This window comes from Dichotomopilus funicola (genome assembly GCF_033296635.1).
Source record: "Dichotomopilus funicola strain CBS 141.50 unplaced genomic scaffold C8A04scaffold_6, whole genome shotgun sequence".
Taxonomy (NCBI): domain Eukaryota; kingdom Fungi; phylum Ascomycota; class Sordariomycetes; order Sordariales; family Chaetomiaceae; genus Dichotomopilus; species Dichotomopilus funicola.
In genome coordinates, this window is record NW_026944027.1 from 205,053 (window position 1) to 231,932 (window position 26,880).

At 55.3% G+C, this 26,880-nt stretch overlaps 3 protein-coding genes across 3 annotated transcripts; all 3 read left to right on the forward strand.

The window, feature by feature from the left end:
• Nucleotides 1-4,515: 4,515 nt before the first annotated feature.
• Nucleotides 4,516-8,403, forward strand: C8A04DRAFT_9539 (uncharacterized protein; the record flags this gene model as incomplete). The annotated part of the gene is made up of 3 exons (XM_062785522.1): nucleotides 4,516-4,857; nucleotides 4,918-8,033; nucleotides 8,076-8,403. The coding sequence occupies 3 exons, from the start codon at nucleotides 4,516-4,518 to the stop codon at nucleotides 8,401-8,403; spliced, it is 3,786 nt and encodes a 1,261-aa protein (XP_062640123.1).
• A 5,656-nt stretch (nucleotides 8,404-14,059) lies between these two features.
• On the forward strand, nucleotides 14,060-15,480 carry C8A04DRAFT_34651 (Lactonase, 7-bladed beta-propeller-domain-containing protein; the record flags this gene model as incomplete). The annotated part of the gene is made up of 4 exons (XM_062782903.1): nucleotides 14,060-14,460; nucleotides 14,546-14,777; nucleotides 14,840-15,070; nucleotides 15,148-15,480. The coding sequence occupies 4 exons, from the start codon at nucleotides 14,060-14,062 to the stop codon at nucleotides 15,478-15,480; spliced, it is 1,197 nt and encodes a 398-aa protein (XP_062640124.1).
• A 7,403-nt stretch (nucleotides 15,481-22,883) lies between these two features.
• C8A04DRAFT_9444 (uncharacterized protein) lies at nucleotides 22,884-25,211 on the forward strand (the record flags this gene model as incomplete). The annotated part of the gene is made up of 3 exons (XM_062785483.1): nucleotides 22,884-23,297; nucleotides 23,427-24,886; nucleotides 24,950-25,211. The coding sequence occupies 3 exons, from the start codon at nucleotides 22,884-22,886 to the stop codon at nucleotides 25,209-25,211; spliced, it is 2,136 nt and encodes a 711-aa protein (XP_062640125.1).
• Nucleotides 25,212-26,880: the final 1,669 nt, after the last annotated feature.

The window sequence follows — 26,880 nt, forward strand, 5'->3', positions numbered from 1 at the left end:
ACCATAGGGTATTCCCTGTTGTCTCAGTCATTCTTTAAGTTCTTGGCCGAGAAGGGGGGCAAGGCTCGTCATGGTTCGTTGCAAAAGTTGTTTCTTTCAACCCGAATGGGTACAGCGATGCGGAAGAGGGAAGCACACCCCGGAGAGGGTATATGAGTTTTTAGACACCGGGGTTGGCCATAAGACCAAGAACTGCGTTAGCAATACAAGGGAGGTGTTGTCCATTTGCGAGCAGTAATACGAATAAGAGCGTGAGATGGCCGTCAAAAAGTCCTTAAGTATCCTCGGGCCAATCTTATCTCACACTACACGTGTCGATGTCCATGATGTCTCACCAACGGTGGTCACATGTTACCATCTTTCCCGTCAAGAGTCTCAGATGCGCAGTAGTGTAAGTGGACAAAGGCGGTCGCTTTGCTCCACAGGGAGTGTTCTCAACTCCTACTTGGGCTTGTTGTATTTCCAGCTTCATTTGTGGCCAGATATACGAGTCCCACAACCACCAGCCCCGGGGCGTAACCAGCTTCATCTCCAACGACAGAAGCGAGGTTGAAGCCATCTTCCCAAGAGAGAATGGTGTGCCCAACCCGGAAGCTTAACCATGCCATACCCGCATGCCTAACCACAAGTGAGCCATCGTTAATTTATTAGCGGCGAAGCCTTGCCCGTCTAGTTCGATGTCGGGAACAAGGTGTTGGACCCCTAATTTTTTTAGGAAGTCCAGTTTGCGCGACTGCGGCCCGGAACCATGGCCCCGGAGCCCGAAAGAAAACAAGGTGAAAGGGATAAAACAAGGGTTCGGGCGTGGGGGTGGAGTGCTTTTTTACACGACACGACTTTCCCGTTCCTGAAATGCTTGAGGGTTCGAGAGAGCGACAAATGGGCGACAGCAAAGGGCATGTCGTCCGTCTGTCGTGTTGTGACAAATCCCTTTCGCTGGCTGGGTCCCTTGGGATTCCCCGTACGTAAGAGAATACGACGGTTTCCAGGTTGTCGGGTGTTGTTACACAAGATGCAGGGCGGGGCGACGGCGAAGCGGGAAGAAACGAGAGGCGAGCGATTATGTTGCCTGCCTGTTGCTGCTGCTGCTGCTGCCATTGCGCAGCAAATGCAGGGCGATTCCCGGCTTCCTTTGACAAAAGTTTATCTTGACATGGCAGTCTGGATCTCACCGATCGACGGATAAGATCCACGACAGCACGCGAGCACACTCCTTGAAGAGACACAGCAGCAATGCTCGATAACGGCACGGACGATTTTGTTGGGTATCAACCCGACGAGGACTTGGGGCCCCTCATTCTCTTCCCGTTTGCAAAAGACAAACACAGGGCATCTTCCTTCAACGGGCCAACTTCTCGGCCAGTCGAGGCGGGCCAAAATCCCCCCCGTTGCTCGAATGGGTTGCGTGTGCCGTGTGGGATTGGGATTTGGGATGTGCAGATTATCGGGGTTTGAGTGCAAGGCATTGTGGGACGAGAGAGGCGGTTTGCGAGGGGTCGCCGAGAAGGTGGGGCATGCTTGATGAGCTGCCTTGCTGCCCCAGGCTTACCCGCTCTGAGGTTACATGCTACAAGAGGAGCAGACGGGTGAGTGATGTCGCCGTGTTGATCGCTGTTGGTTTGTTGTGTGCACTTCACCCTCCGCCCAACCTCGGTGAAGAAAGCGAACACAGCGGGACAGAGAGACAGAGCGGGAAAGAATCGGCGCCGTCGCAGAGTGTGGTCGTCATTCAATTGTTCCCTCAACTCTCGGCGTCAAGCTCCGGGCCGATGGCCAACAGGCTAAACCAAGCAGGCGTTGCGAGCAATCGAAATCCCCATTTACGCAAGATGTGTAAGAGCCAAGGCCAAGCCAACATTCAGTTCGAGTCTCTCAGTATTCCGGTCGTTTGCTCTCGTCTTCCCCCCTCAGACCGGCTCCAGTGAGGTCACCTCTACACTACTTCGTACTTCGAATACGTCAATCACTTGCCGGCAATGCAATTGGTTTGCCTGCAGTGTTCTGGCAGTCAGGCGGTGAGGAATGTGGTTCTTCGGGCGTGGTCGGGTGGTCGGTGGTTGGTTGCAAGCCCACCCGCTGCGTGAGCCGAAGAGCCGGAACGCTCGCCGTGGCCGTTGAGCAATTGACCGGAGTTGACCTGTTGCCTCGTGGCTCTGCCTGGATGTGGTTTTGGCTCAATCCATGCAATGCCGGCAGTCCGAGGATATTGAAAAGTACCAAGCTTGGTCGAAGGCGGGTACTATGTAGTCTCCCCCGGAAATCTCGGGGCCGTAGCTTGGAAGAGGCGCATTCCAGAAAGCAAGAAGCAAGAGGTTTGGGGTGCGCAAGATGGCTGTCAAGTTCTTTTTTCAAACCTTCGGCTCATCAAACGGGAAGCCGAAAAGTGCCAAACGCCCAAGTCCCAGAGCGATGCGAACGCTTCCTGCGTGGACATGACCCCTTGGACGGGTCGGGAGGGCAACCGACGACAGGCGGGCCGTTGCAACCTCAGAAGCTCTCTTGACCTTGATAATAGCCGGCATACATGCTACTTGGCGGCGACCGGCAACTGCCTGATTGCATTGACAACGACGAAGAATTGCGCCCTCTGTCTAGAGGTGTTTGTGAAAACCAAAAGACGATTAGTAGATGCAGCTACGGATACAAAATACTTATTCTCGTCTCTTCCCAGGTTGTTCCTTGGGGGTGGGTATTGTCAGTGTTTGCCTGGATGTATGTTTTTCCATCATCTCCCACACTCGAGAGAAAGTCAGAGAAATCAGCCAATGGATTCCGTTCGTCCCCGGGTTTCCTTTTTTTGCTTCAGAGGGCCAAGAGGAACGTGGGAAGAAAAAGAAATAAGAATCTGCACAGAAGCGAGAGGGCATGCCGTGCAGCAGCCACCGCGTCAGAATATCGGACATGAACCCGTCCTGTGCAATTTGGACTTCGCATGGGTGGGCTGCTCTGTACGGACGCAAGACGGAATGCGCGGGGCAGAGACCTGCGAGTGTTGTGCTGTGGTATTTTTGGCTTCAAGATGGCTTCCCCGGGATGGCGCCGAGTCTGTGCAGCCCTGTCCAACTAGCAAATTGCAAGAGCAGGTGCAGTCGTCATGCTCCACTCTTTTTAGTGTCCAACGACCCTGTAAAATCAGAGGCCGGCATGCCTCGGTGGGCCGTGCCCACTTCAATGCTGGGGAGCTCCTGCAACTCACATGCCGCCCGCAATTCTGGCAGCGCGCAACGCGGACCTCAACCGCCGCTTTCGTCGTCACCGCCATTCTGGACCATAAGACCCCCGCAGAGAGCTGCACAACGGCGGGAACGTTGCGACTGCATCTCGTGCTGCTACGACCAAACAACAGTCGGCCATTGACGGAAGCCGTGTTGCTGAGCGAGACAACAGAGCCGCGCAAAGCGAACCTCTCCGGCCATTGGACTTTTATCGCCTCCGAGTCTCCCCCGGCTCTCCCCCAACTCCATGTCCAGAGGCTCTTACTGTCCCTTTGCTGCTCCGCTCTTTCCCCTTCACCCACAGCACTTCTCTCTTCTCTCCCGCTCAACCACCTAGCTCTGCCTTGTCTGCTTCCATCCCTTCCGTCTCCCACGTCTTGCTCTGTGTTGTTCTCCACCTCTGCGTCCCGCAGGCCGTGTCCGTTGCCACGATCCCCTCCTTTCCCCTCCTGCTCGAACTCCCTGCGCATCATCCCTCCCTAGGAACCCGACCGACCCCCACTATCGGGATCCCGTCGGTATGTCTCCACCAGCTATCCAAACCCCACCAGGACGAGGAAGAGAATGTGGATTTCGTGACCTCTCTCGTGCTAACCGCTCGGGAAGAACTGCGGGACGGCGGTTCGCTGTCACTAGTTCGCAGCGTAGCTTCAAAATATTCGCCTCTCTGCTGTAACTCTATTGCTACTCGAAACTCCATCTTGGCCGCCCCCCGCGCCCGCTCCGGCATTCGGCCAACCCGTTGTCACTCCGGACAACAAACGCCCCTCGCGCCTTTCGCTCCCCACTGCTTAGTTCTCCTTGGCCCAGTTCCGCGCGGCCCCGTCGAACGCGCACTAACTTGAAGTGTCAAAAAAACCCTTGGACACCAGCGGCAAGCTCCCTTTTGAACGAACCTCTCTCATTGTGGCTCTTGATCCCTCTTCTGGATTTTGTTCACGGCGAACCTTCCGGCATATCCAAAAAAGGACAAGCCAAGAAGCTTGTGTATTTCGTTGAAGTCAGAGTCCGAGACTTCTCACCTCACGCGACCTCGAAACACCAAATCTCACGCGCCCCTCGAGCCTCACCATTGGCAGAACAGGATACGCCATCTGCGCTTCACCCGATCCAGGCCGTTTCTCAGCAAGCAGCTCCTCGCATGGCGCTCCCACCATCTTCATCGGCGACAATGCTTGTCCAGCTAGCCGCTGTGGTTTGAAGCCGAAGCCCGCCCACTCTAACCGCTATTCACGATTCCGTAGAGGCGTACCCTAAGTTTCGATTTCTTCCTACTAAGGAGCGCGCCCAGCTGCTTGTAATGCTTGGGAAACTGTTCAATCTCGGCGCTGGCTCCGGGACCGGCGCCCAGTCCTCTCCACAACCCGCATCTCACAAGCACTTCCCTCTCGAATCAGTCCAGGAAGATATCCACACACGCCATCTACTTTTCCCGGATCCCCAGGACTTGTACGAGCATCGCGTGAATCAGTTGTATCCGTTGTCAAGCGGCGCCACGACCCCAACAGGCACCCCGGCGACTGCCTTCGACTACGATGCCGACCTCGAGCTGGATGTGCGCGACGTGCGCATCATCATCATGCAGGATGCGTTGAGCTCTGTTGCGGCTTCGCTGCTCTACGACAGCCAACCCGCACCGTCCGTCCCGCCCGCATCTATGGACCGACCCTCAGCCACCGCTGGCTCCTATTCCGTCCAAGAGCCGCGCCGGACGCCTGCATCACCCCGGAAGCCAAGCATCAGTTACTCGCAACGGCCTATTGTCATCCAGCCCGGAAGCCCAAAAGTCCGACACGGCGCTTTCGATAGAAGACCCTCAGTCCACAGCCGGAGCCAAGGCTACTTGGAAAGCGAGTCCCAACGAGCGTGGCGTGAATATCGCGAGGAACTGGCCACCTTCTCCAGCTGCATATTCGGGAACTCGGAGCTCATGGGATACAAGGGGACGTCGACCAAAGTCCATGTTGTTCCCTCGGACGTGCGCCAGAACGATGCGAGCTCAATGTTTGGCGACGGGCGTGGCTCTTTGGGGCGGTCGACCATGAGAGCAAGCCGGCTCTCTCAATCGTTTTCTTCCGAAAATCCATCGCCTTTTCCCAACCCCCCCACGCCGAGTGGTCCGAACCGAGCTCAAGATCGAAAGAAGGTGCTCATCACGAGGCTCTTTCCCGTCAATCTCCCCCTTGACGAAGAAATGCCATCCTTTCAGGGAGCGTTCTCTGATGAGGCGACAAGCTATCCGTTCCCACAAAGTACCGACGACCCCAAGGTAAAGAAGAAGAAATTTCAACCGAGGCAAAAGAGGACACCCATGTACGCCGTGGCCCTCATCATTACGCTCCCCCCGTCGGCCCAGTCTGCTCCCGCTGCGGCGCGCTCTGTATTCAAAGGCCCTAGTTCCTACTCAGAGCAGGACTCGTTTCCCTCATCCTTTGGCTCTACCCGGCGTTCCGGTTGGACGTTGGTGGGCCAAGGAGGCTTCGGCGGGCCCGAATCTCTCGATTCAAGCTTTGGGAATGATATGGAAGACCACATCGACGCCATCACGCAGCACTGGGACATTATCATGCGGACCCTAAGCCATCTACAGACTGTCGTCGCTGCTACGCTGTTTGTCATGCTCCGACAGATCGATCTTGCATCTCCGGATCCGCAGCCCGGGATGTCTCTCCAGCTCGCCAAGGCGGTTGCATCTGCCTCTGCGTCTGCATCTGGCCGCCATGGCGAAGACGGCGGGCAGCGGATTAAGCGTCCAAAGACTAATGCCAAACACATCACCCTTCTCCCCAATTGTCTCCTCGACAGCCGAAAAATCAGTACCGAAATCAGCGCTGCAAAAACACGCATCATCGCGGGCATCCGGGCATCCCGCGTGACGACGGGTCAGAACCGGTGGCCGATCTGGCGGGAGGAAGCTCGATGGGTGGCCAAGTGGGCTGGAGGAAGGGAGCAGAGTTTCTTTTTCTTCAACTTGCTCACAGGCTTTCTTGCCACACACACCGACTGGCTTCAGGCATTGAGCCCTCCCGCCTATCGCCGTCGGTACCTTCAGCAGCAACAGCAAAAAGGGCTATCAGAAGAAGATATCCTCGTGCCATCTCGGACGGTGATTCTCGGCGACGACAAGATCGCAGCCCGCCGTCTGATATTTCTCCTCTCTGCCTTTTTGCCTGCTTCTCAGCAACTGTCTGGTGTCAAAGCCAACAACAGGCCAAGCACCCCGGCGTCTTTTACCGCCCTCTCTCAATCGCCCCCATCTTTTGTCGTGCCCGTTTTAAAGGAGGAATCCCTGCGGCGGAAAATCAACCGACGGACAGGGACACGAATGCCCTCACACTCTCGAAATTTGAGCTTGCAGACGCACAACCCCCGTTTAGGGGGCGTTCCTCCGCCTCTAGCACACCTTAGTATGGACAGTCGACACGAAAGACGTGCTTCAGATGCCGCTTCCATACGTACCACTCATCTCCCAGTTCGTGGGAGTGATCACGCACGCAAGATTAGCACCATCACCACAGCCAGCATCACCGCCGAAACTAGTATTCCGCACTTTTCGACCGCACACCGAGCCGAACTATTTGCCCCGGGCCGTCGTGGAAGCAGCAATAGCTTCGCCGCTAGTGATCTCAAACGTCTTACCCGGGATGATAGCCCTGGTTCGCAAAGCTCGACGACGATTGCCGAGCGGAGACAGAGTTCCAGATGGAATGTTATCACCGGCTTCTGGGGCGCACGAAGAAGAGACTCCGCAAGTCAGCCTCTCGAAAATGGGCCCAATGGAGTTTCCAACTCACCAGTAAACCCGCGACAGTCCTCCATCGCAGGTTCAACAAGGTCTATACCACCACAATTCGACTGCGCGCTGGCTGCAGGTCCCGCCACACACTCTCCGGCTTACGATGCGCAAGACGATGGAGCCATTGGACCCAAAGACCCCAGCCCGCCCCCGCGGACATCCGCCGATCCCTTGGCCGCTTCCGAGCAAGTCAGAGTTGTTCAAAAGCCCCTGAGGACTCCCGACCCATCCAGCGCATTCGAGTCACCTGTGAAAACCTCGATCAATATCGACGATGGGGTCATCGATGTGGATGTGCCATTGCCGGACTTCATGACGTCCTTCGAGAGCGCGGTGAGTTCGCCATCCAGCAGTGGCTATCTCTCCGCCTCGGGATTTGGCACAGGCCTCGACGCCTTTGAGCAGTCCTTCCGTCTAGCGGCCGATGGAGACGTACCGCTCAACGTAGCTGGTTGGCTGCAGCACTATCACCCGGATTTTGTTCTCCAGGCACTCCCTGCCCAGCAGGACAGTCTCGAGAAGATCAAGGAATCTATGCGCGCTGAGCCGACTCCGCTTCCCCATCCCTCATCATCGGCATCGCCCTCGTCTCCAAGTGAAGGCCCTACCGAGAAATGGATCGATGTCACTTCGACCATTGTGGCGGATACTACCACATTCACCATCACACGCATACGCTACCGTCGCCTAATCCGGCTCGGGTCGCAACGGCATCTCTGCGCTACTACAGACCGGCCTACCACCCACCCGCTTCCAGCCCAACCACTAGCAGCGACACCATCCACCATTTCGACGCCGGCCACGCTGATCTCCCCGTCGCCATTCGATGTACAACTCAAAGAAGAGTTCATACAGGAGCCCGTCGTTGTTTTTGACGACCTGTTGACCGAAGCTGTGGAACGTGTCATCACCTCCGCAGGCACTGAGACGACAACTAGCAAAGTTGGCTCCACCAGTTCGTCGCGGTCGACAAGCAAACGACGCGATCGAGAAAGGAGAGAGAGCGTCTCGGCCGGTTCAGGGTCAGGATCCGCGATGGGAATCAAGCCACCAGACCCGAGGAGTTCGAGCCAGAGCCAGGCTGCTCCTCACCACCTCCCTCCTCCCCAAGAAGCACAGACTCCCTCGCTTGTGCCTGTCCTCGGTGGCCCAGGGGCCATCCTAGCACAGGAAGTCCCTCGATCGCAGTGCAAGACAGTGTTGTTAGGGGCGCTAGAAGATCTTATCCAGGATGTTCTTGCGGAAAAAGAACAGGAGTTGGAAAACGGGAAAGTTGTGGCTGATAGGGAGCGGGAGAGCCCGCTACGGGAAGCTGTGCGAAACTGGATAGAGAGCGTGGATTTTGGTGGCAGTGCCAGTGGTGGTAGCGGTCGGGGGACCGGCCATGACTGAAGGGTTTGTTTTTTTCTAGATTTGTTCTTGCTTCTGGTGGGCTGTCAGGGTGCTCGGCAACTACGTCTACTCCTCTTTCCTCAGATACCCCTTTTCCCCTTCTTTTATTTAAAGGTCTACGTCTATTTTTCTCTCTCGCTCTTGGCATTTGTACTTCAACAGTGGGGGGTCAGGGTCATGTTTTCATAACTGCTACACGGAATGGGTCAAGGCTAAGTTTGTTGGTTGCATAGAGAGCGTACGGTTGTTTATCGGGTTGGGTTCAGGGGTCATAGGCTCGGAGGTTGCATTGACTGCGTTGGGGGAATTGAGGATTATTGGGTTGGGTCGGGTCAGGGGTTCACTAGCTTTACAAAATCTACAAGCAATAGTTGCTCAAATGTTTTGATTGTTGAGTGAGTGAAACGGTATTGGTAGATGGTGTAAGTTGGTTAATGCTTCGTGTATAGCTTAGTGTATGATGCGCAGGTTTTTTGAGAGGAAGGCCGAATTTGTTGAATGCCAGTTTCAAAGAGTTGCTGTTGTAAAATTTTGTTACGATTGATTTGCTTTTATGTCTCTATTTTCCGCGTTGGACTGTCGACGTCCATAAATTCTACTGTCTAAATCACATATGCCTCATTTCCTCTACCCTACATAGTCTTCAAGTCGTCTTGTGTCTATACGATATTATCTCTCAGCCATGTCTCCGTTTCTTTTCTTTTTTTTATTCTTCCTCTTCTTTTTATTTAACCCACCCCGTTTCCCATCCACTCCTTGTGCTCTACTGTTACGTTAACACCTCAGATTCAGACTTAACTAACAAGTATAAGTATACATGAATTGCGTTGAGAAAAGACATCCCCTCTGCCTATTCCGTTTCGTACGGTGGGTGGTATTAGTCCCGGCCACTTCCTTTTTAACCTACTATCTTCCTACCCCCGTAAGAGGGGCTCAACCGTCCTCGGAAAGGGGTTAAAAAGAGAACAGGGACCATGCAGGACCCTGAAATCGCAAGATACTTTTGTTTGAAGGGTGGTGGGTCGGTAGCGAGAGGGTAAACCACTCGATGCAACCTTGTTGGTGTGTGGTGTGTGTGGACGTTACTTGTTAGCGTGGGTGTTGTTGGGTGATGTCTGGGAGGAGGGTGTGGGTGAGCCAAGGTTCTTTGTCTTGTGGCTTGTACTTCAACCACGGAAACTTTTTGTAAACCTGTTCTTTATTAGAAGGGGTGGAAATGTGTGGGTTGTATCTTTGGGTTGTGGCGCCGTTGATAGTGTTGATTGCTTGATTTCTAGTGTTTTAGCGTTGTTTCCCCCAGGTCTCTTTGTTAATTTTTCTTTCTTTTATCATTCCATCCCACTTATTTCAAACAAACTTGCCTTCGGCTAACTCAACTCACTCTCGCCCCCAAAGCCAACCGGCCTGGCTAGCAGCGGCCAGCTGGCCGGCCATCTCATCCAAAACCAACCAACCAAGGCCCCGACCGACCGACCGACCGACCGGCCGGCCGACTCAACCCAGAGGGTGGCATTTCCCAAAACTAGAGGGCGGCATTTCCCAGAATTAGGCTGGCCTACCTACCATGACGGCAGACACGTAGGTCCGGCACATTGGGAGTGCGTATTGCCTGCGAGCGTGTGCGAAACCGCAGGACTCGGTAGACGGGGAGGGGAGGCCCTGCGTATTCCTCTCAAGACATTTTTCTTGGTGTTACAGAAGGGAGGTGGAAGGGCATGTAGTAGAGAGATACACACACACGGCACACAGACTCGGCACACGGCTACATTCACACATCTCCTTCGATTTAAACGGGCGGTTACCGTAGCATTCAGGGGCGTTGAGTTCCTGACGTGCCGGAGTGGCTTCATTTAGTCCACGGCAATGAACGCTGGCCGTCCCTTCTACGCAAGGTACTAGCCAGCCACTTACATAATACTGCCGTTTATAGACCCACCGTGTGGTTAGCCGTCAGAAGTGCCCGGTTTATGATACTCGGAGGCCGGTCTATGATGAAGCGCTCCGATGGCTGTTAGTTAGTTAACTACCAGACAACTCATGCAAATGGTCCATGTCTTTGCCCTGCTTTAGTTTTCTAGATTCGCCCCCATCTCCTACAAAGTATTGCTTACTTTTGTGACGAACAGCAGGGAGTGAGCGTGTGCTCCCGCTCCGGGGGGTTCCCTTGTGTCTATCCACGCCGCGCGACTGGGATTTGCGTATTCGTACTGCTTTGTCAGGGCTAGTCGTTCCATGAGTGAACGCCACATCTCTGACAAAGAGGGACGCAAATAACATACTACTGTGTATGGAGGGATGAGAACCTAGAGGCTAGCGTCAACACTTTGCTCAATGGACACACACCTTGCAACCTGGCCCTTCCGTTTTCTTTGTCGTTTCCCGCGACGAGGGTGTTACCCGAAGCCGGGCTTCCTTTCACCTGCGCGGGCGAGTTTCGGACCCGACAGACGCACAGCTTCCAAGCTACACTAGTGTATGTTTCGCAGTGGCCGTTCGAATTCGGCTGGCTTGCAGAGTTGCAGTTCCCTTGGTGTTGTTGCCAGGGGGTTCCCCACTAAATCATTCCATGAATGTTCTAGCGCTTCGACTTGCAGGGACGGCATCGAATCAAGGAGCCAACCTCTCATCCAAATCGGTTATTTCCTGCATCGTCGGCCGTGCCGATCAGGTCGCGCGAACCACTGGCGTGGTGGGTGCAGGATGGGAACAGTGGCTGTCGCTGCGTGGGCAGCGGCTAAACACCACGGTTAAACCGTGAGTGTTGAGATGCGGTGGGTGAGTCCAGGAGAGGTTGCCCCTTGGTAACGGAATCGTGAGAAGGAACGGCAAGCTGGCCGCTCAAGCTCTCTTTAGTGAGGAGCGTTTGGGTGCTGGAGGATTTAGTCGTGCGGGTCAAGTAACGGACTGAGCAAAACGCTGCCTGTGGCGCCTGCATTCCTGCGCCCTTCGAACGTGCTGAGGTGATCCGTAAGACCCGGGGTAGTCGAGACAGGACATGCTGATGAGGATGAGACTGGATGAAGAGATGAATAGGGAGAAAAAAAGAACAATTACAAGCGGAGTTGAAGGAAAGCGACACGGTCGTCTCGATCGCGGAGAAACTACCACGTTACCGGCACTCGGGGATGACTTCCGCGATGTCCAAATTGAGAGCTTACGACCGCCCACCAGAGGAATGACCTCAAGCGGGATTTACACCAGCCACAATGAGTCCTTGGAGGTTCGAAGACTTAATATATAAACAAACTAACAGTTCGTTCCTTAAGTGACGTTTTGGCGGAGGTTGCTCCGTTAAAACTCGTGCCGCCTAGCATAAGCATTTATTCCGAGTCCCATTACGAGGACAGCGCGGGGCTTAAGCCCCAGGCATCAAACAGAGCTGATGGTCAGCGCTTGATGAAGATGGCGAAGCCAAACAGACTTTTGAGTGATGGACGACAACGGTCGAAGCGGAGATCTAGTTCCTGAGTCTTCCATGCGTGCAAGCGACTGCAAGATCGAGATTGGCGATTGATCATCGGCTTGGCTCCCGTATGTCGCTAATATCAAAGTGTCTATCTAGGTAAGATGGGGGTCGAGGGCTAAGCACGCTCTCAGGCAACGATACTTCGAACGGTGGGTCACTAGACGCAGAAGGGCGGTTCTTTGAGAGAGGCAATGGTAGAGACGGCACCCCAACCCCGACCTCGCCGTATCCCGTGGTCATCGTCAAAGGATACGGAAATACATTTCAAGGGGGGCGTGTGACGGACGTCCTGATGCAGCAGCCTTCGCTGTCTCTTTTGTTGTTTCTCTTCCCCACGATTCTTGCGCCGTGATCGGGACCCTCGGATCCACGTTTGCCGACGCTACAGAGAGATATTAAAATGTAACTCTGGTAACTTCGACAGGTGGCCGACGGTTGTCTCATTGCATTGTGTAGCGACGCCGAGGCGCCATGGCGGCGTGATCTCGGCTTGCTGGCCGAGCCGGAATACCACATCTTCCCCGGAATCTGGGATCTTCGGGCAAAGGAGTCTTCGCATCATTCCTCATCGGAAGAGGTGATTGCGCGGGGGGTGCATAGGCTGAGCTCCTCGGCCGGACTGTCTCGCAACAGGCCGAAAAGGAGTTAGTTTTCTGTGTGGTCTGTCATAAGCGAGGCAGCAACAATCAAGGTCGTAAATTCGTACTCCGTGCTGCGGGCCAACAGGGTTGAAGATGAGGGGCAATTGCGATGTCAGATGGTCATCAAAGAACTCCCCAGAGCCGGATTCCCGGGTCTTGAGCTGACGAGGCTGCCAACGGCCATTCGTTTTGCAGCCTCGGCGCTTCAGCTGCGGGAGACCTGCAGCTGTGACAGGAACGCTCTGTGGCCAACAATTGGAGTGGTGTTTGTCGGAACTCGGTGTTTGTTGCATCTTGAAACACACACTCAGGGGTTTGCAGTGCAGGTCACTGAGAGCTTCGCGGCTGCTGTTTCCCCCAAGGAGCCTGCCAGCTGCCACGCAGTTGCGGTACTCCCCCCCAATGGCCTCCACGGCATTGCCGCGCCCCTGCATGCCCAGGAGCTGGGGTACCCCACTTCCAGTGGCCTCTTTCCCCATTCTGCCAACAAACGCACAAGGGATTGGACGAGATGGAAGGAGCCCGATCGTTGCGCCCGCCCGTTCGGACGCACGTCGTCCACCCATTTTTCTCGGCGAGGTACCTTCTCCGACGCTGTTTCCTTGCATCTTCCAAACAACTTCTCCCCGACTTCGGGCCCCAGTCATCTCTCAGGGGCAGTTTGCTCACTTTGGCCCAGTTTGCTTACGGACGGCTCGCCAAGCGTCCCGTCTGGGACGTGCGGACTGGCTGTACCGGGCCGGATAGATTGAGCCCCCCGCAGCGCGGCCCTCCCACTGGCCACTCGCGGACTACCCCTGATCCAGCCCCCCGCCGCAGCGCTCCCGCTCCAGCGCCCTGTGGCCACCTGCGTCCTCGGCGTCACGGCCTTATGGCGGAAGATGGATGGCCAACAACCTCCCGCGAATTCCCAAATCGAGGGATTGCGGTAGAGAGCCCCGTTCATGTTGATTTTTCCATCAACCGCCGGCCGCTTGGCCAATGTTGACAAGCCTGCCAGCACCAGCCAAGGAAGGCGCCTGGCACGCCCCATGATGCATTCCATGCGGCATTGGGGCCCGGCGCAATAAGCAGGCTTTCATCCGGCCGCAACCTGCCCAACAATGGTCCCGGCCGAGGTGCCTCCTTTGACATGCGTGGCCCCGGAACAAGCACACCATTGTACCGTTGGCTGCCTTTGACGGGGGGCGATGTTCCACGATCGACGCTCCCAAGCGCTTATTTAGATCTGTTGCCCGCCACATTTAAAGGGGACCCTGGATTCCTCGAGCTCCCCAGACCTAGACGCCTACTTTCCCCAACCAAGTTGTGACGTCGAAGAGGAAGGGAAAACATAAAAAGTACGAAAGGGGAAAAAGGAAAACAGAAGGGTATCTCGGATACAACTCAGCAACACATTCGTTGATTGTCAACAGCAACAGAGTCGGGTACTCACTCCACATTCACTGACATCACTGGCTCCGGCACATCGACCGCCACGAAACGCCAACCGAGCCGTCGGCTTCCACTAGCGCCAAACTAGCCACCTACCCACCACCCATCAGCCACCATGCGCACCTCCCACGGCGTTGCGCTCGCCCTGTCGGCCGGCCTTCAACTGGCCACCGCCGCTCCGGTCTGCACTCGGGACGACTCCGGCCTTTTCTGGGTCACCACCTACCCTGCCGAGGGTGCCGAGGCCGGTTCGGTCTATACCCTGAAGCTCACCGATTCGAAGCTCGAGCAAGTCGCCGAGTCCGATGCCTGCGGCCCTTACCCCTCCTGGCTGACCCAGGCGGGTGATGTCCTTTACTGTGTCAACGAGGCCTGGGGTGGGGATCACGGTAACCTTACGGCGCTCCAGATCGGCACCGACAACAGCCTCACGAAGCTCAGCGGCAGCGAGACCGTTGGCGGCCCCGTGAACATTGCTATCTATGGCAAAGGCAACGCCCTGGCCGTTGCGGATTAGTGAGTGACATTTACCTCGCTTTTTCCCTAAAGCCGTTGAAAGGCGCATTGTTGAGTGATCCCGTAACTGACACTGTATCCTCAGCGCTGGTGGCGGTGTCGACGCCTTTGATATTACCGACACTAAGGCCATTAAGCTGATCCACTCTGAGGTATACGCGCTGCCCGGCGATGACCTGCCCAACCCGCAGGACTCGGCGCGCCCTCACGAGGCTCTTCTTGACCCCACTGGCAATTACATCGTCCTTCCCGATCTCGGTGCCGACCGCCTCCGTGTCCTGAAGCTGGACCAGACAACCCAGAATTTTACCGATCTTGTACGTTCCGTGTTTCTCTCAGTGTACCTATAAGTAATTGTGCTGACTAACCGTGCCCATAGGCCCCCTACGAGTTCGAGCGTGGCACCGGTCCCCGCCATGGCGCCTTCTACGTCGTTGGCGATGTGACCTACTTTTACGTCGTCTGCGAGCTCTCCAACCTCCTCCAGGGCTTCAAGGTTACCTACCAAGATGAGGGCCTCAAGTTCGACCGATTCTGGAACTCCACTAGCCACGGTGATCAGGAGCCTTTGCCCACGAACATCACTGCTGCTGCTGAGCTCCACATTGCTGTAAGTTACCCGGAGTTCAAGTTCTTACGCAGGGATCACCGTTTCTCCGAATACTAACCTTGAACCCCCCCTTACAGCCCAACAGCAACTTCCTCACCCTCTCGTCCCGCTACGAGAACGCGCTCACCTACACCGTCGCCAACGGCACCGAAGTGCCCTCGGACCCCCTCATCACCTTCTCGATCGACAATGCCACTGGCGAGCTCTCTCTCGTCCAGATCGCCCCCGCTGGTGGTGCCAACCCGCGCCACTTCTCCTTCAACGCCGACGGCTCGCGCGTTGCCTCCGCCCTGCAGAACGACGGCCGCGTTGTCATCTTTGAGCGTGATATTACCACCGGCAAGATCGGGAAGGTTGTGGCTGAGGCTGATGTTGCTGGCTCGCCCAACTTCATTGGCTTCAAGCAGTAGAGGGAGGGCCGGTTAAGATAAAAATTCAGGTTCAGGCTGGGAGGAAGGAATGGCCAATAGATTCAATTATTTACTTCAGTTTTCGGTGGTTTTTTTGCGTCCTTGCCGACCGCAGCGCAGTTGAAGAGACAGGCGTTGCCGTCTTTCAACAAAATGAAAAGAAGTGAACCCATTAATATGCCGCCAATATGTTTGTGCGCCATGAGTGTCTCTCCGCAGGATGAAATGGTAAAAACGGGCCCTAAACACTCGGTGAGCACAGTGTGGAAATTCTCACTCGTAGGATTTGTCTGACTGCTTTGACCTCGAACCCCCCTGGGACTAAATATCTGAGGTGTTCTAATTCCGGGTCCTGGCTGTCCATTCCCCGGGGATTTTGTAGATTGCTTACCATCCCGTCGCTGAGTGGGAGTGGTCAGAGCTCCTCTAAGGCTGAAAGTCCCTTTTTGATTGTGACCTTACATGTACTCTTTAAATTTTTGAATCGCTAGTTATTTTCTTCACAACGCCGTAAGACTCATTAGCATCGTTAGAAATGTAATTTGGGATATAACCCAGCTACTTTCGTTGATTATTCGTTCAACGCCATCGTGGAAGAAACATTTGAAGTGGTTCTTTTCTAGACAGGGTGTGTTGCTGAGTCCATCGTTTTCAGGGGTGGAGGTACTTCGGGCCGTTGTCCTGCAGGTCGTTAATTGAAGCTTTACAAATTACCAGGCAGGAAGGACCTGGCATGATAAAAACTGTCTTTCGGGACTTTCAAATGATTTTTTTCTTCTTCTTTTCGTGCGCACAGAAACGGACTTTCCCGTCTTATGTGGCTGCTAACGCCGGTAGTTGATACACCGGCCACCCTAAGGAGCAATATCAACCACGGATCACCGCAGCACTTTGCGTTGTGATGTGACCTGCAGCCCGCAGCCTGCAGCTCGCAACGTCGCCCAGTCAAGCCAGTGCGTTCGTCTCCGCACGCAGGAAATCGGGGGCGAAAATGGGGGATAGCGTGTTGTCCGAAACGGGAAAGGAAGAAGAGGCAAATGGGACGGAAATGGCATTCGGAACTGAGAAAGTAACGAAAACGGAGATCTTCAAGAGGCAAAAATAGGTCGATCTGTTCGTGCCCCGAACTGCTTGCCTTCCCCACATTTTTCCGTGTCTGCCGGGCTACTGTGCGACGACAGAGGGGGGACGAACTCGTGCTTGTCATGCTTGTCTACACTATACTAGACGTACATGTAGGTAACTGTCTTTCTGGGACAAGTGTCTCTATCGTGGACCTTGGTGGTTTTTTTTTTTCTTTGTTTTGTGTATTTTCCCCGGGCACCATCCGATTGTAGTTTGACGCTAACGGCACGTGGAGATCCAATCTTTTGACTTGCGTCTCACCGTCCGCGCCCGTTCGTCTGATCTTGCCCAACCCTGGGCTATTCTCTACCTCAAGGTGTTAAGCTTTCTGTTACCATTTCATCCGGGTCGGCTTCGCTTGGCTCCCCGTTTTCGAACGATGCCAACCTTCTTGTCGTTGAGATTGCAGGGAGTCATCCCTCTTACTATCGTCTTCTCTAGGGAGTGTGATATCGAGTAGAGATCGCGAACGGGCGTAGATGGAATTGGAATTTGTCTGGGGGGTGGCCAGAACCTGCAGGATGTATCGAAAGCTTTTAATCTGCGACCGGGAGAGTCTCCCACCCCAACTTCCCACCCCAACTGTCAGAGCTGTACGGTGTAAATCAAAGGAACTGGCGACTTTGTGACCGTACCCCACGGCCCATGCGCTCGTGTTCGGGGACGGGAGGATGATTTGGAAGGGCCTGACCGCACTCGAAGGGAATGGATTCATGGAACCACTCCTCTTCCTTCTTTTCTTCTTCTCCCCCCTTCTTTACGCTTGGCCCACCTCCCCGATCCCCGATGAGGTTAATCCAAGTGAGAGGGCGCAGGGTCGCAAAGGCCGCTTGCCAGGGGAGGGCGTGGAGGATCGAAGGTAGCACGATCTGGTGGTCGCCGTCAACACTACACTAGTAGAACATGGTAATGTAGGCCGGGAATGCTCGGCGTTAGCGGCGAGGACCCGGGGCTAGTTCTCATGATGGGTCACCAGACTCAGTTCCCCAAAGCTTCCATGATTCGTCTCTACCAAGTTAAGGTGATTGGCATTCTGGTCCCTTGTCGATCCTGTCTCGCTGTATGTTACGCGGGAATCCGAATCGCGACTGATGTTTCCTAGGCGGCTCCGATTCAGGCCGGAAGCATCGACCTGAACTCTCAGAACCTGGCTGTTGAACCGATTCCGCTCCCCAAAGCGTTCCGCGTTGTCATTGGCATTTTTGTGCGCGCCAAGGAGCAAGGCCAAAAGGAGAAAGGCCGGCTAGTTTGGGCCATCCCAGCTGGACGCCATAGAATTATGGGTTAGTAGGCAAGCTACTGTAACGGCGAACTCCGATTTGGCCAGTAGTGTATTGCATGGCATCCGTTGGACCGTGGGGGTTTTTGACACCAGAGTGTACACTTTGGAGTGTAGACGAGCCCATGTCCGCGAACGATGTGAGCTGGACACATACGGGGTACGGCAGCTCTCTGCTTTTCCCCCAGTGTAGGTCTTGGGGATCCACGCACGGACGAGACGGCGAACGGAGAGGGGGATTCCTGCGACAAGGAATGTCTCGTCTTACATACACGTGTATGGAGAAGTGTCCACGCGGCGAGTTGACCATCAACGCGGATCCCGGCGGGGCTTAGGACACCTGGGGGCACTGGTGGACCTCGTGAGCTCAAGCAAGGGAACGAGCTCGGCGGAAGCTCTGCACGTACGACACCACCAGCTGGATCTGCTGCTTTTGGACAAGGAAAACGGCGTGTTACTGGGCCCGTGCCGGGGTCTCAAAGTAGATACTCTTGGATACACAGTAGGTTTATCTCCAGATATCCTGGCTAGTGTATTTTTACGGATTGGACCCCGTAAGATCTTGATATCAGGACGTCACCCCACTTCCCGGCTGAGGAAGTGATGAACGCGGCCCGCAAAGAATGATAATCCCGGGGGGCGGGGCATCTCCAACATGTGTGGCCGACAGGGAGTCTGGTATGAAAATCCTGCAGCATATGGCAGCATCACAGCGGTCGGCTGCTCTGGGCAATTTGAATGAAGCCTTGCTACTGGACTGTTTCCCAAAGTGGTGCGAGCAACACGAATGTGTTACTGACTAGTGTATGAAATAGAAGCCGGGAACATGAGGGGTTGCGGGACCAGAAACTCGGGTTAATTCATAGCGGTTGTTGTACGGCGGAGCACCGCGGCTTTGTTTGTAGGGGACTTTCTGGAGGCTGTGAACCTCTATGCCTTAGTTCTCTACGTCAGGCTTTTCGGGGACAAGCAGGACGCGGGGATAGAAGAGAATCGAGAAACACGCCGATGAGGGCCGGCGCAAACGGAGCCCTGTTGAGTCGCGGCTGGCACCTCAGAACTGGCACTATTGTGCAATGGCAGCGGGCAGCGTTGCGGGGTTCTGGATGACAAGACAAGGGGTCGGTTTATTCTTGTCCTTGGTGAAAAGGAGCCGCATAGCAAGCTGACTGCAGCTGCTCACAAGAACAGCTTGGAAGAGCGCTGGTTCGTTGAGAAACCGTCCGCAATATCAATATGCGGGTCAGTGAGCGAGGTCTAGACGGTCAAGACATCGCAGTGACAATGGGGGCGGGTGTCGATTAATTAATATCTCGTAGTGGGTTCAATAGTCCCATGACCGTCAGGCTCCCCAGAGGCTGCGCGCGCGGGACGAGGCCAGACGCCGAAGGATCCCAGACAGTCGGGTTGCCGAGAGGGGTGTTGAACGGGAGGTCGCGAGTATTGTAGCATTTCTCCGTAAGTGGCGAGCCTGGTGTGGGGTGAACGCGGGAGGATGAAAACCGAGGACGGGTTGGCTCGGTTGGACACGGTTACGTTCATGAGCCTACATGTGCCTGTACATACGGAGGACTCGCTCTCGTCCCTCTATGTTGAGTTGAGACGGAGAGTTGATGATACAGAGGGCCCGGACGTATCTTGTCCGATTCCAAAATCCGGCCCAACGTGAAACGGAGGTGCCTCCTATGAATGGTTAACAACGGACTCGCTTTATTAGTGCCGACGGTTTCGTTTGGGTCTTTTGGCTTGGGAGGCAATTTTGCGCAGGCGTTCTGTTACCACTTACCAGGGAACTAATCGGACCGACCGCCGTCCTCGACATGTCCCCGTTTGAAGTCACTTTCGTCAAGCCACTCACTGGGATGCAGGTCAGCCACACTTCGCGCGTCTGATCGAACGGACCCAGCTGGCTGCACCGTTTCTGCAAGCCACAGCTCGAAGTGGTGGTTCTCATTTCGAACTGCCCAGGGGTGGGGCCGAGGTGAACCATCTTGACAGGTCCGTGCCCACAAGGTTGTGATTTCGGTTCCGTGAAAGAGCGAGCTGTCGGCGTAGGATGGAGATTCTTGGAAAGAACACACTGTCGTTGTCATCGGCGCAAAACTTGGCGACCGTAACGAGTGTAGTGTGTGGCAAGGGCCCCTCTCCCCTCTGTTGTCGTTCCGTTGCTGAACTCCCCACGTCGGCTCCAGAATACTGTCTGTTGCCTGGAAGAGGACGCCCGCTGGCTTGAAGCAGCTTGCTCACGACGGTGGCGATACTCGAGTGGACCGCAGAGTTCATGAGACTCGCTGTGTTGCCGAAAATAGAGAGGGCGAGTCCTTTGGCGCGTGGATGCGGTTTGCAACTGCACGTCCTGTGCAGATTCGGGAACCCGTTAATCTTCACATGACTCTCACAGCACGAATCGTCGTCCTTGGTGGCAGCAATGACGGCAGCGGCAGCGGCAGCGGCAGGAAGCGAGATGGGCATGATGCCTCGCGCCCGTGCGGTTCGGGATGTCGTGAACATGGCCCATGGCGGACATGGGCGGTCTGCGTGGTCGCCAGGTGGGTGGCATTGGTGGGCGCAGGGTCGTTGATCCACCACCTGCCGGTGTGATGATCTTTGGCCGCGATGGGAGACACAGGACGCCCAATGTGGGTTTGGGAATGCTTCTCGAAGCCTTCTTCTCCTTCCACCATGGACCCTTTTTGGTCAACCGTGCGGAGGCTCCGGGTATGGGGCTGACGTGGTTCGACAGCCAAGAGATTGTGAAGAACAACGCTGGCAGCTGCCGAATTTATGCTAAATTGAGCGCTGCAGGGATTGGACCGAAGTCGTAGGGACGTGCGGTCTCTAATGAGGGTCGTCGAGAGTTTTTGTCGACGGGACCCTTCCTTCTTATTTTTTCCCCTCGTTGTTTCGGAGAATAATTTTAGGTCTTGGTGCTTTACACGACTCCCCATAAGTGAGCCTCAAGGCTCTGGCCCGCGGCGGGCCGAGAAGTAAAAAAAAAAAAAAAATGAAATAAAAAATAGGTTGACTCGCTCTAACCGGCGATGTGGGACATGACGGTGTACGAAGTAATTGACCCAGAATATTGGGGATGGCTTAACCGAGGCGTGAGGAAATAGGTCCCGGGGAGAAACATAGTAAAAATCAACTCGGCGGAAGAGGAGTGCTTGTGCTGCTTAACCTTTGGGTCTCCTTTTTTCGGTGTGAGCAGGCCCGGGATGTTCAGGGACTAACTACATACCTGATTTGGCAGAAAGCTCGACTGTTTGCTCTGTGGTTGTCCCTTCCGTGCATCAGGGAAGGTTTCCCAGGCAAGCAGGGAGGTGAGGGCCGCGGGTTCCTTCGATGGACGCTGTGGAGATGGAAGGAAGGCGCGCATGGCGAGCGACTGCCGCTCGTCAGGGAGCACAGATTCCAATCTCGAAGTGAGAGCCCGTCTCTTCCATTTCTTCTCCTCGTCCTCCATCAGAAGCCCGCGATTCCGTAACCTGGCAACCTTGAATGATGATGACGGGCCAACGAACGTGTGTCCAAACATCCTTTTAAGAAATTCTTTGTTTGAGCGGCACCATTAGCGGCGACCAACCTCGCTTCAATATGATTCTGTTTCCGACCTCAGACGGGCTCGAATTTGAGCCAGCACCGTTGTTGTGTTCCAGTGTCCCGGCATTCGCGTCAAAGCGTGCGTTGCAGGCCCTGGTTCACGGGAGGGCCTGAATGTCATGACTGGAGGATGAGACTCTGGAGTCAACCGGAGATGTGCAGGCTCGAGGCCATCTCGCCCACCAGTGATCGCGGAGAATGTCTGGAACTGGATACCCCACCCCCGCGTTTTCTGGTTGGCATGGCGTCCTTCATTTGCTTCTCCTCCACACCAACCCAGATTTGTCGACCCGCCATTTCGCAGGCTCGTGCTGGTCATCGTGGGATGCCGTGGGCGTCGTTGGCGCGCGGGTTCCATGTTTCCGTGAACCGCTCCTCACGAGGTGGTCCGTCGAAACCTGAATCAAGAAAAAAAAAAGAGCCCCGAGGGGTCCCTCGGAAGCCGCTGAGAAGGACCACGTCCGCAGTCGCACGCTAGCCGCTCAGCTTGGCTGCTTGGGTACGTCGGAACAGGGCGAACCCCAAGAAGAAGAGAGCGACATTTTAACGCACCCCACATCGTGTCTTCTTTCGAACAATGGATGCAACGCCGACCAGGGTCCTCGACCCATGAGTGTGTTCGGCCCCCTCACCCCCAGTCGGCACTAGCGCAGATTACCCCTGCTCCCCGCCGTCCCGCCTCCGTTACGGTGAACTTTTTGCGCAGTGGTCGAACAGCGAGATGTCCCACTCAACTCAGGACGTGCCAGGCAAGCAAGCGTCCCCGCAAAAGGACGACAGCGGTCAGTCCCGGTGCTCGCACAGTCCAAGAACTGGACTTGACACCAGTTAAACCCTGGTTTAGCTGCGCCGGGAGGTGACGAGGTGTCCCCGGGAAGTGCGAGAGATCGGTTCTGCACAGGGCGTTGTGTGGTCTGCGAGGAAAGGACGGAGCTCTGCTTTTCTGCCCCTGATTGGAAAACCCCAGCCCCATCCCGGCAAAGGCTGGCCCCGTGCGGGACGAGAGACATATGAATCCTCCACCTTCCGGTCCCAACATCCCGGAGAAGCCTTCCACCTCCCCCAACCGCGCAATCCGTTCCGAACCGACGCATCCAGCGCACGCCCAACCAGCAGCAACTCACTCGGTACTGGATTTTCCGGCCCAGTTGCGAGCAGCACGATAATGCGAGTTCGACTACGAACCACAGGTCCAAGTGTTTCCGGTGTGTAGGGCGTCTGAATCGCCGTGTATTTGGAGTTGGAGAGCAGCCGCCGTTCCCGGCCGGTTGTCACCGATTGGAGAGCGCACAAAGCCCCGGAAACAACACCCAGCAGGCCGCGCCCGTGTCCCCCCAGCGCCGGGTGACTTGGGGCCTTTTGAAACTCTACCACGGCGTCGCAATCCGGGCAGTTCAGCATGTCGCCGTCTTCCAACGGCGACTCGCCGCACTCGGTCACAGCTACCATGACTACGGCCACCAGCGCCACCGTCGTGCGGCAGTATCCGATGCCCAGCCGCGACTTCACCGTTGATATCCCTCCACCACAGCTTCCCACCGCACCCAATGGCGCCAACTCACTCAAATCCCCAAATTCGTTGAAGGCAGCAGCGGCGGCGGCGGCGGCGGCGGGCCGGGCCCCGAATTTCAGCCGGGAAGGTATTCTCGGATCGGCGCAAAAGGCCCGGAACTTATCACAGTCGTCGGATAACCGACCGGAGGCCGTCTTGAATGGCATCCCCAAATCTGTGAGCGAGGAGAGCATTAATCCATTGAAGAGGAGAAACACAGACGCCGCGGTGGACTACCCAAGGCGAAGGGCAACTATTGCTGTAGGTCGAATCACCACCAACTCAGCTCGATCTCTCTTTTCTTCTTCTCCCCCCCGGACACCCCGTTCCGTCTTTTCCCCTTTTCCTTCTATGAGTTCTTCGGCGGGACCGACTAACTCTTGCTGGCAGTGTGAGGTATGCCGCTCGAGAAAATCCCGATGCGACGGCACAAAACCGAAGTGCAAGCTCTGCACAGAGCTCGGAGCGGAATGCATTTACCGGGAACCCGGCATCAAGCTTGATGCCGGGGACAAGCTCATCCTCGAACGCCTGAACCGAATCGAGAACTTGCTCCAGATGAACATGGTCGGACAGGGCAATGGTATCAACCTGTCCCACGGTGACTCGCCAAATATGAGCAACGGCACAGCCCTCAGCGGCGACAACCTCATGGTGCGCGACGCGAACAATAATTTTGTCTCCATCATCCCCAGTGGCGGGCTGGGCACCTGGTCCGCAACGGCCACTAACATTTCAACGATGCCAAAGGTTCATACGAATGCGGCGCTGCATCTGCTCCAATGGCCCCTCATTCGAGACCTGGTTTCCCGCCCTTACGACCCTCAAATCCTCCTCCAGCTCGAGATGGCCCGCGAACCGCTACACTCGCTCGCCAAGACGCCCTGCGTGGACCTGTCCAACACGAACGCCTACATCGAAGCCTACTTTGACCGAGTCAATATCTGGTACGCCTGCGTCAACCCGTACACGTGGCGAAGTCACTACAGGATCGCCCTCTCCAACGGCTTTCGAGAAGGTCCTGAAAGCTGCATTGTGCTCCTAGTCCTGTCTCTTGGTCAAGCGAGTTTGCGGGGGAGCATATCGAGGATCGTCCCCCACGAAGACCCGCCAGGTCTGCAGTACTTCACGGCCGCCTGGTCCTTGCTTCCTGGGATGATGACCTCCAACAGCGTGCTAGCCGCCCAATGCCACCTTCTCGCCGCCGCCTATCTTTTCTACTTGGTCCGACCCCTGGAAGCCTGGAATTTACTTTGTACCACGAGTACAAAGTTGCAACTGCTGCTCATGACGCCAAACCGTGTCCCCGCGGATCAAAGAGAGCTAATCGAGAGGATCTACTGGAACTCGCTTCTTTTTGAAAGCGATCTGCTGGCCGAATTGGACTTACCTCACTCTGGTGTGGTCGCTTTCGAAGAGAACGTCGGTCTACCCTGTGGGTTCGAGGGCGACGAGCAAGAGGCGGTCGGACGCGACGAGCTGTGGTATTTCCTGGCCGAGGTGGCGCTGCGGAGGCTCCTAAATCGTGTTAGCCAACTCATCTACTCCAAGGATTCCATGGCCTCGACCACCAGTCTCGAACCAGTCGTCGCAGAACTGGACTTCCAGTTAACGCAGTGGTACGAAAGCCTCCCAGTGCCCCTCCAGTTTCCTTTTACGCGGACCATGCTCCCGGATCCTGTACAAACGGTGTTGCGTCTGCGGTTCTTCGCTTGTCGAACCATCATTTATCGACCCTACATTCTCGCGGTGCTGGACAACGAGCAGGCGATCTTGGACCCCGCGGTACGGGACAGCTGTACCAAGTGTCTTGAAGCCTCCGTCCGGCAATTAGAGCACATAACTGCGCAGTAAGTCTTTAGCCCCCCCTCATTGGCCCAGGCCCCTCCCCCAATCTAACCAATCGGCCGTAGTCACGCCGGACACATGCCATATCTCTGGCAGGGCGCTCTCTCCATTGTGTCGCAAACGCTGCTTGTGATGGGCGCGACGATGTCGCCATCATTGTCTGCGATTCTCTGGAGTCTCGTTCCTCACCGCGAAGCCATTGACCAAATCATCAATGATGTTGTCATGGAGATTGAGCGTTATGCCGTTCTCTCGCCGAGTCTCAGTCTGTCCGCTGAGATAATCAAGGAAGCTGAAGTCCGCCGCCGGACCTTCCTGAGCGGTTGAGCCCACAAACGACACTCGCCTCACCAGGTGGCCGGACACCTAATTCCGCCCAGCTCAGCTTCAACGACGCTAATGGCCGTTCGGGGAAAGCAGAGATTTCTCTACCCCTCAAGCACGCCGATTCAAATATCCCCCCCACTTCAGATTTCTGAACGATGACTGGCCTTTTTCTCTCCGCCCGAGATGGGAATGAGAGCGATTGCACAACTGGTCGTTTTGCTCGGAACTGGCCGTTTCTATCTGCCAACTCTAGACGGCAACCCTACCCGTTCTTGTCGATGAAAGCGGATGCAAGGGTATCGATCCCGCCACTTAGCGAGACTAAGGCAGGTTTTGGTGCATCGGTCACGCCGCCGAAAAAACGACATTGAACGATCTCCTACTCTAACACTAGAGTTGTCCCTGTTTCTTGGAATCAGGGACAAGATACTTAGGGAGGCGTGGTACACCGCTACCATAGACTTCCATGAGATCTGCAACCTCGACCTGGGGTAACACATTGCGACTCTTTTCCTGGAGGCGAGCGAGTCAAAGTCGGCCGTCGAACTTGGGCGAGGCTGCGGCGTGACCTGGGGTCCGGATACCCCGGCCCGAAGTGCCGTTTCGCCATTTCCCCATCTCCGCTCCCCGCATTCTTTTCTTCATTCCCGGGCGCGACCGGATGATGGCACCGGAATTTTTTTTCTTTACACCTTGGTCCCCCTGGCCAAGTTTTCCTCAACGTCACGGACGGTTACTGGAGGGGGTGGAAACTGGCAGGCAAATACACTTACCACCGTTTGGCGTTGGGATGGAATACCTCTCTCTTTGGGGTAGCCGTGTGGTTTTGGATTTCCATGGATATACTTTTTTCTTTGGCATTTTGTCTTATTTGGTGGATATATCCCCGGGGGTGAGCATGAAATAAGTAAAGGGTTGGAGAAATCAAACAGTGATGGTTATCGGAGCAAAAATCCCTGGCTCTCAAGAGCGCCGTTTCACCATCGAGTTCACTTGATCGCCTGATTTGGAGCTAAGAGAAAACACGATTTCAATCGTCAATCATCCGTGTTGCACTCGGCCCTATCATCTATGCATGAAAACCTGTATGACCCCCATCAACGGCATTTGACCCCTATTTTTATCGTCCTGTGGAATTCCATGCATTCTTCCTTTTATCTTCCCTCCTCTGCCGTGCCGATCACTTCGGCGACCCACTACCACCGTGCGCTGCGATGTTCTTGCTTGCCTTTTTGCGGGGTGTGGGTGATCGCGTTCTTTGCAGTTTCTTCTCTTCGGCCGCCGTTCCAGAAGGAATGGAAGAAGCCATCGCGCAGCAGATATGTGCCTGGCACCAATCCCCCCCCCTTCCCGCAGAGGGAAATGGGAAAAAGTTACCCTCCCTTGATTTCCCCTCTTTTCTTCTCCCGCCCCCTTGCTTTTACCCCTAGTCCCCCTCCCCTTCCTTCACGCTTCCCATTTCGCCGGGCCCGTCTTCCGAAGCCACATGCAAGGCCACACCATAACGTTATGTCATTGAACCTTGAATCGTGACCGATTGGGGATTGCGTATGGGAAAGGATCAATCGGGGCTGAATCTTCAACCGGTTTAATTAGAAAGGGGTATTGTATTCGCCGGTGTTTTGTAGTACCTCTGCTTGGACTTCGCAGCTTTGTCTTGCCTACTTTG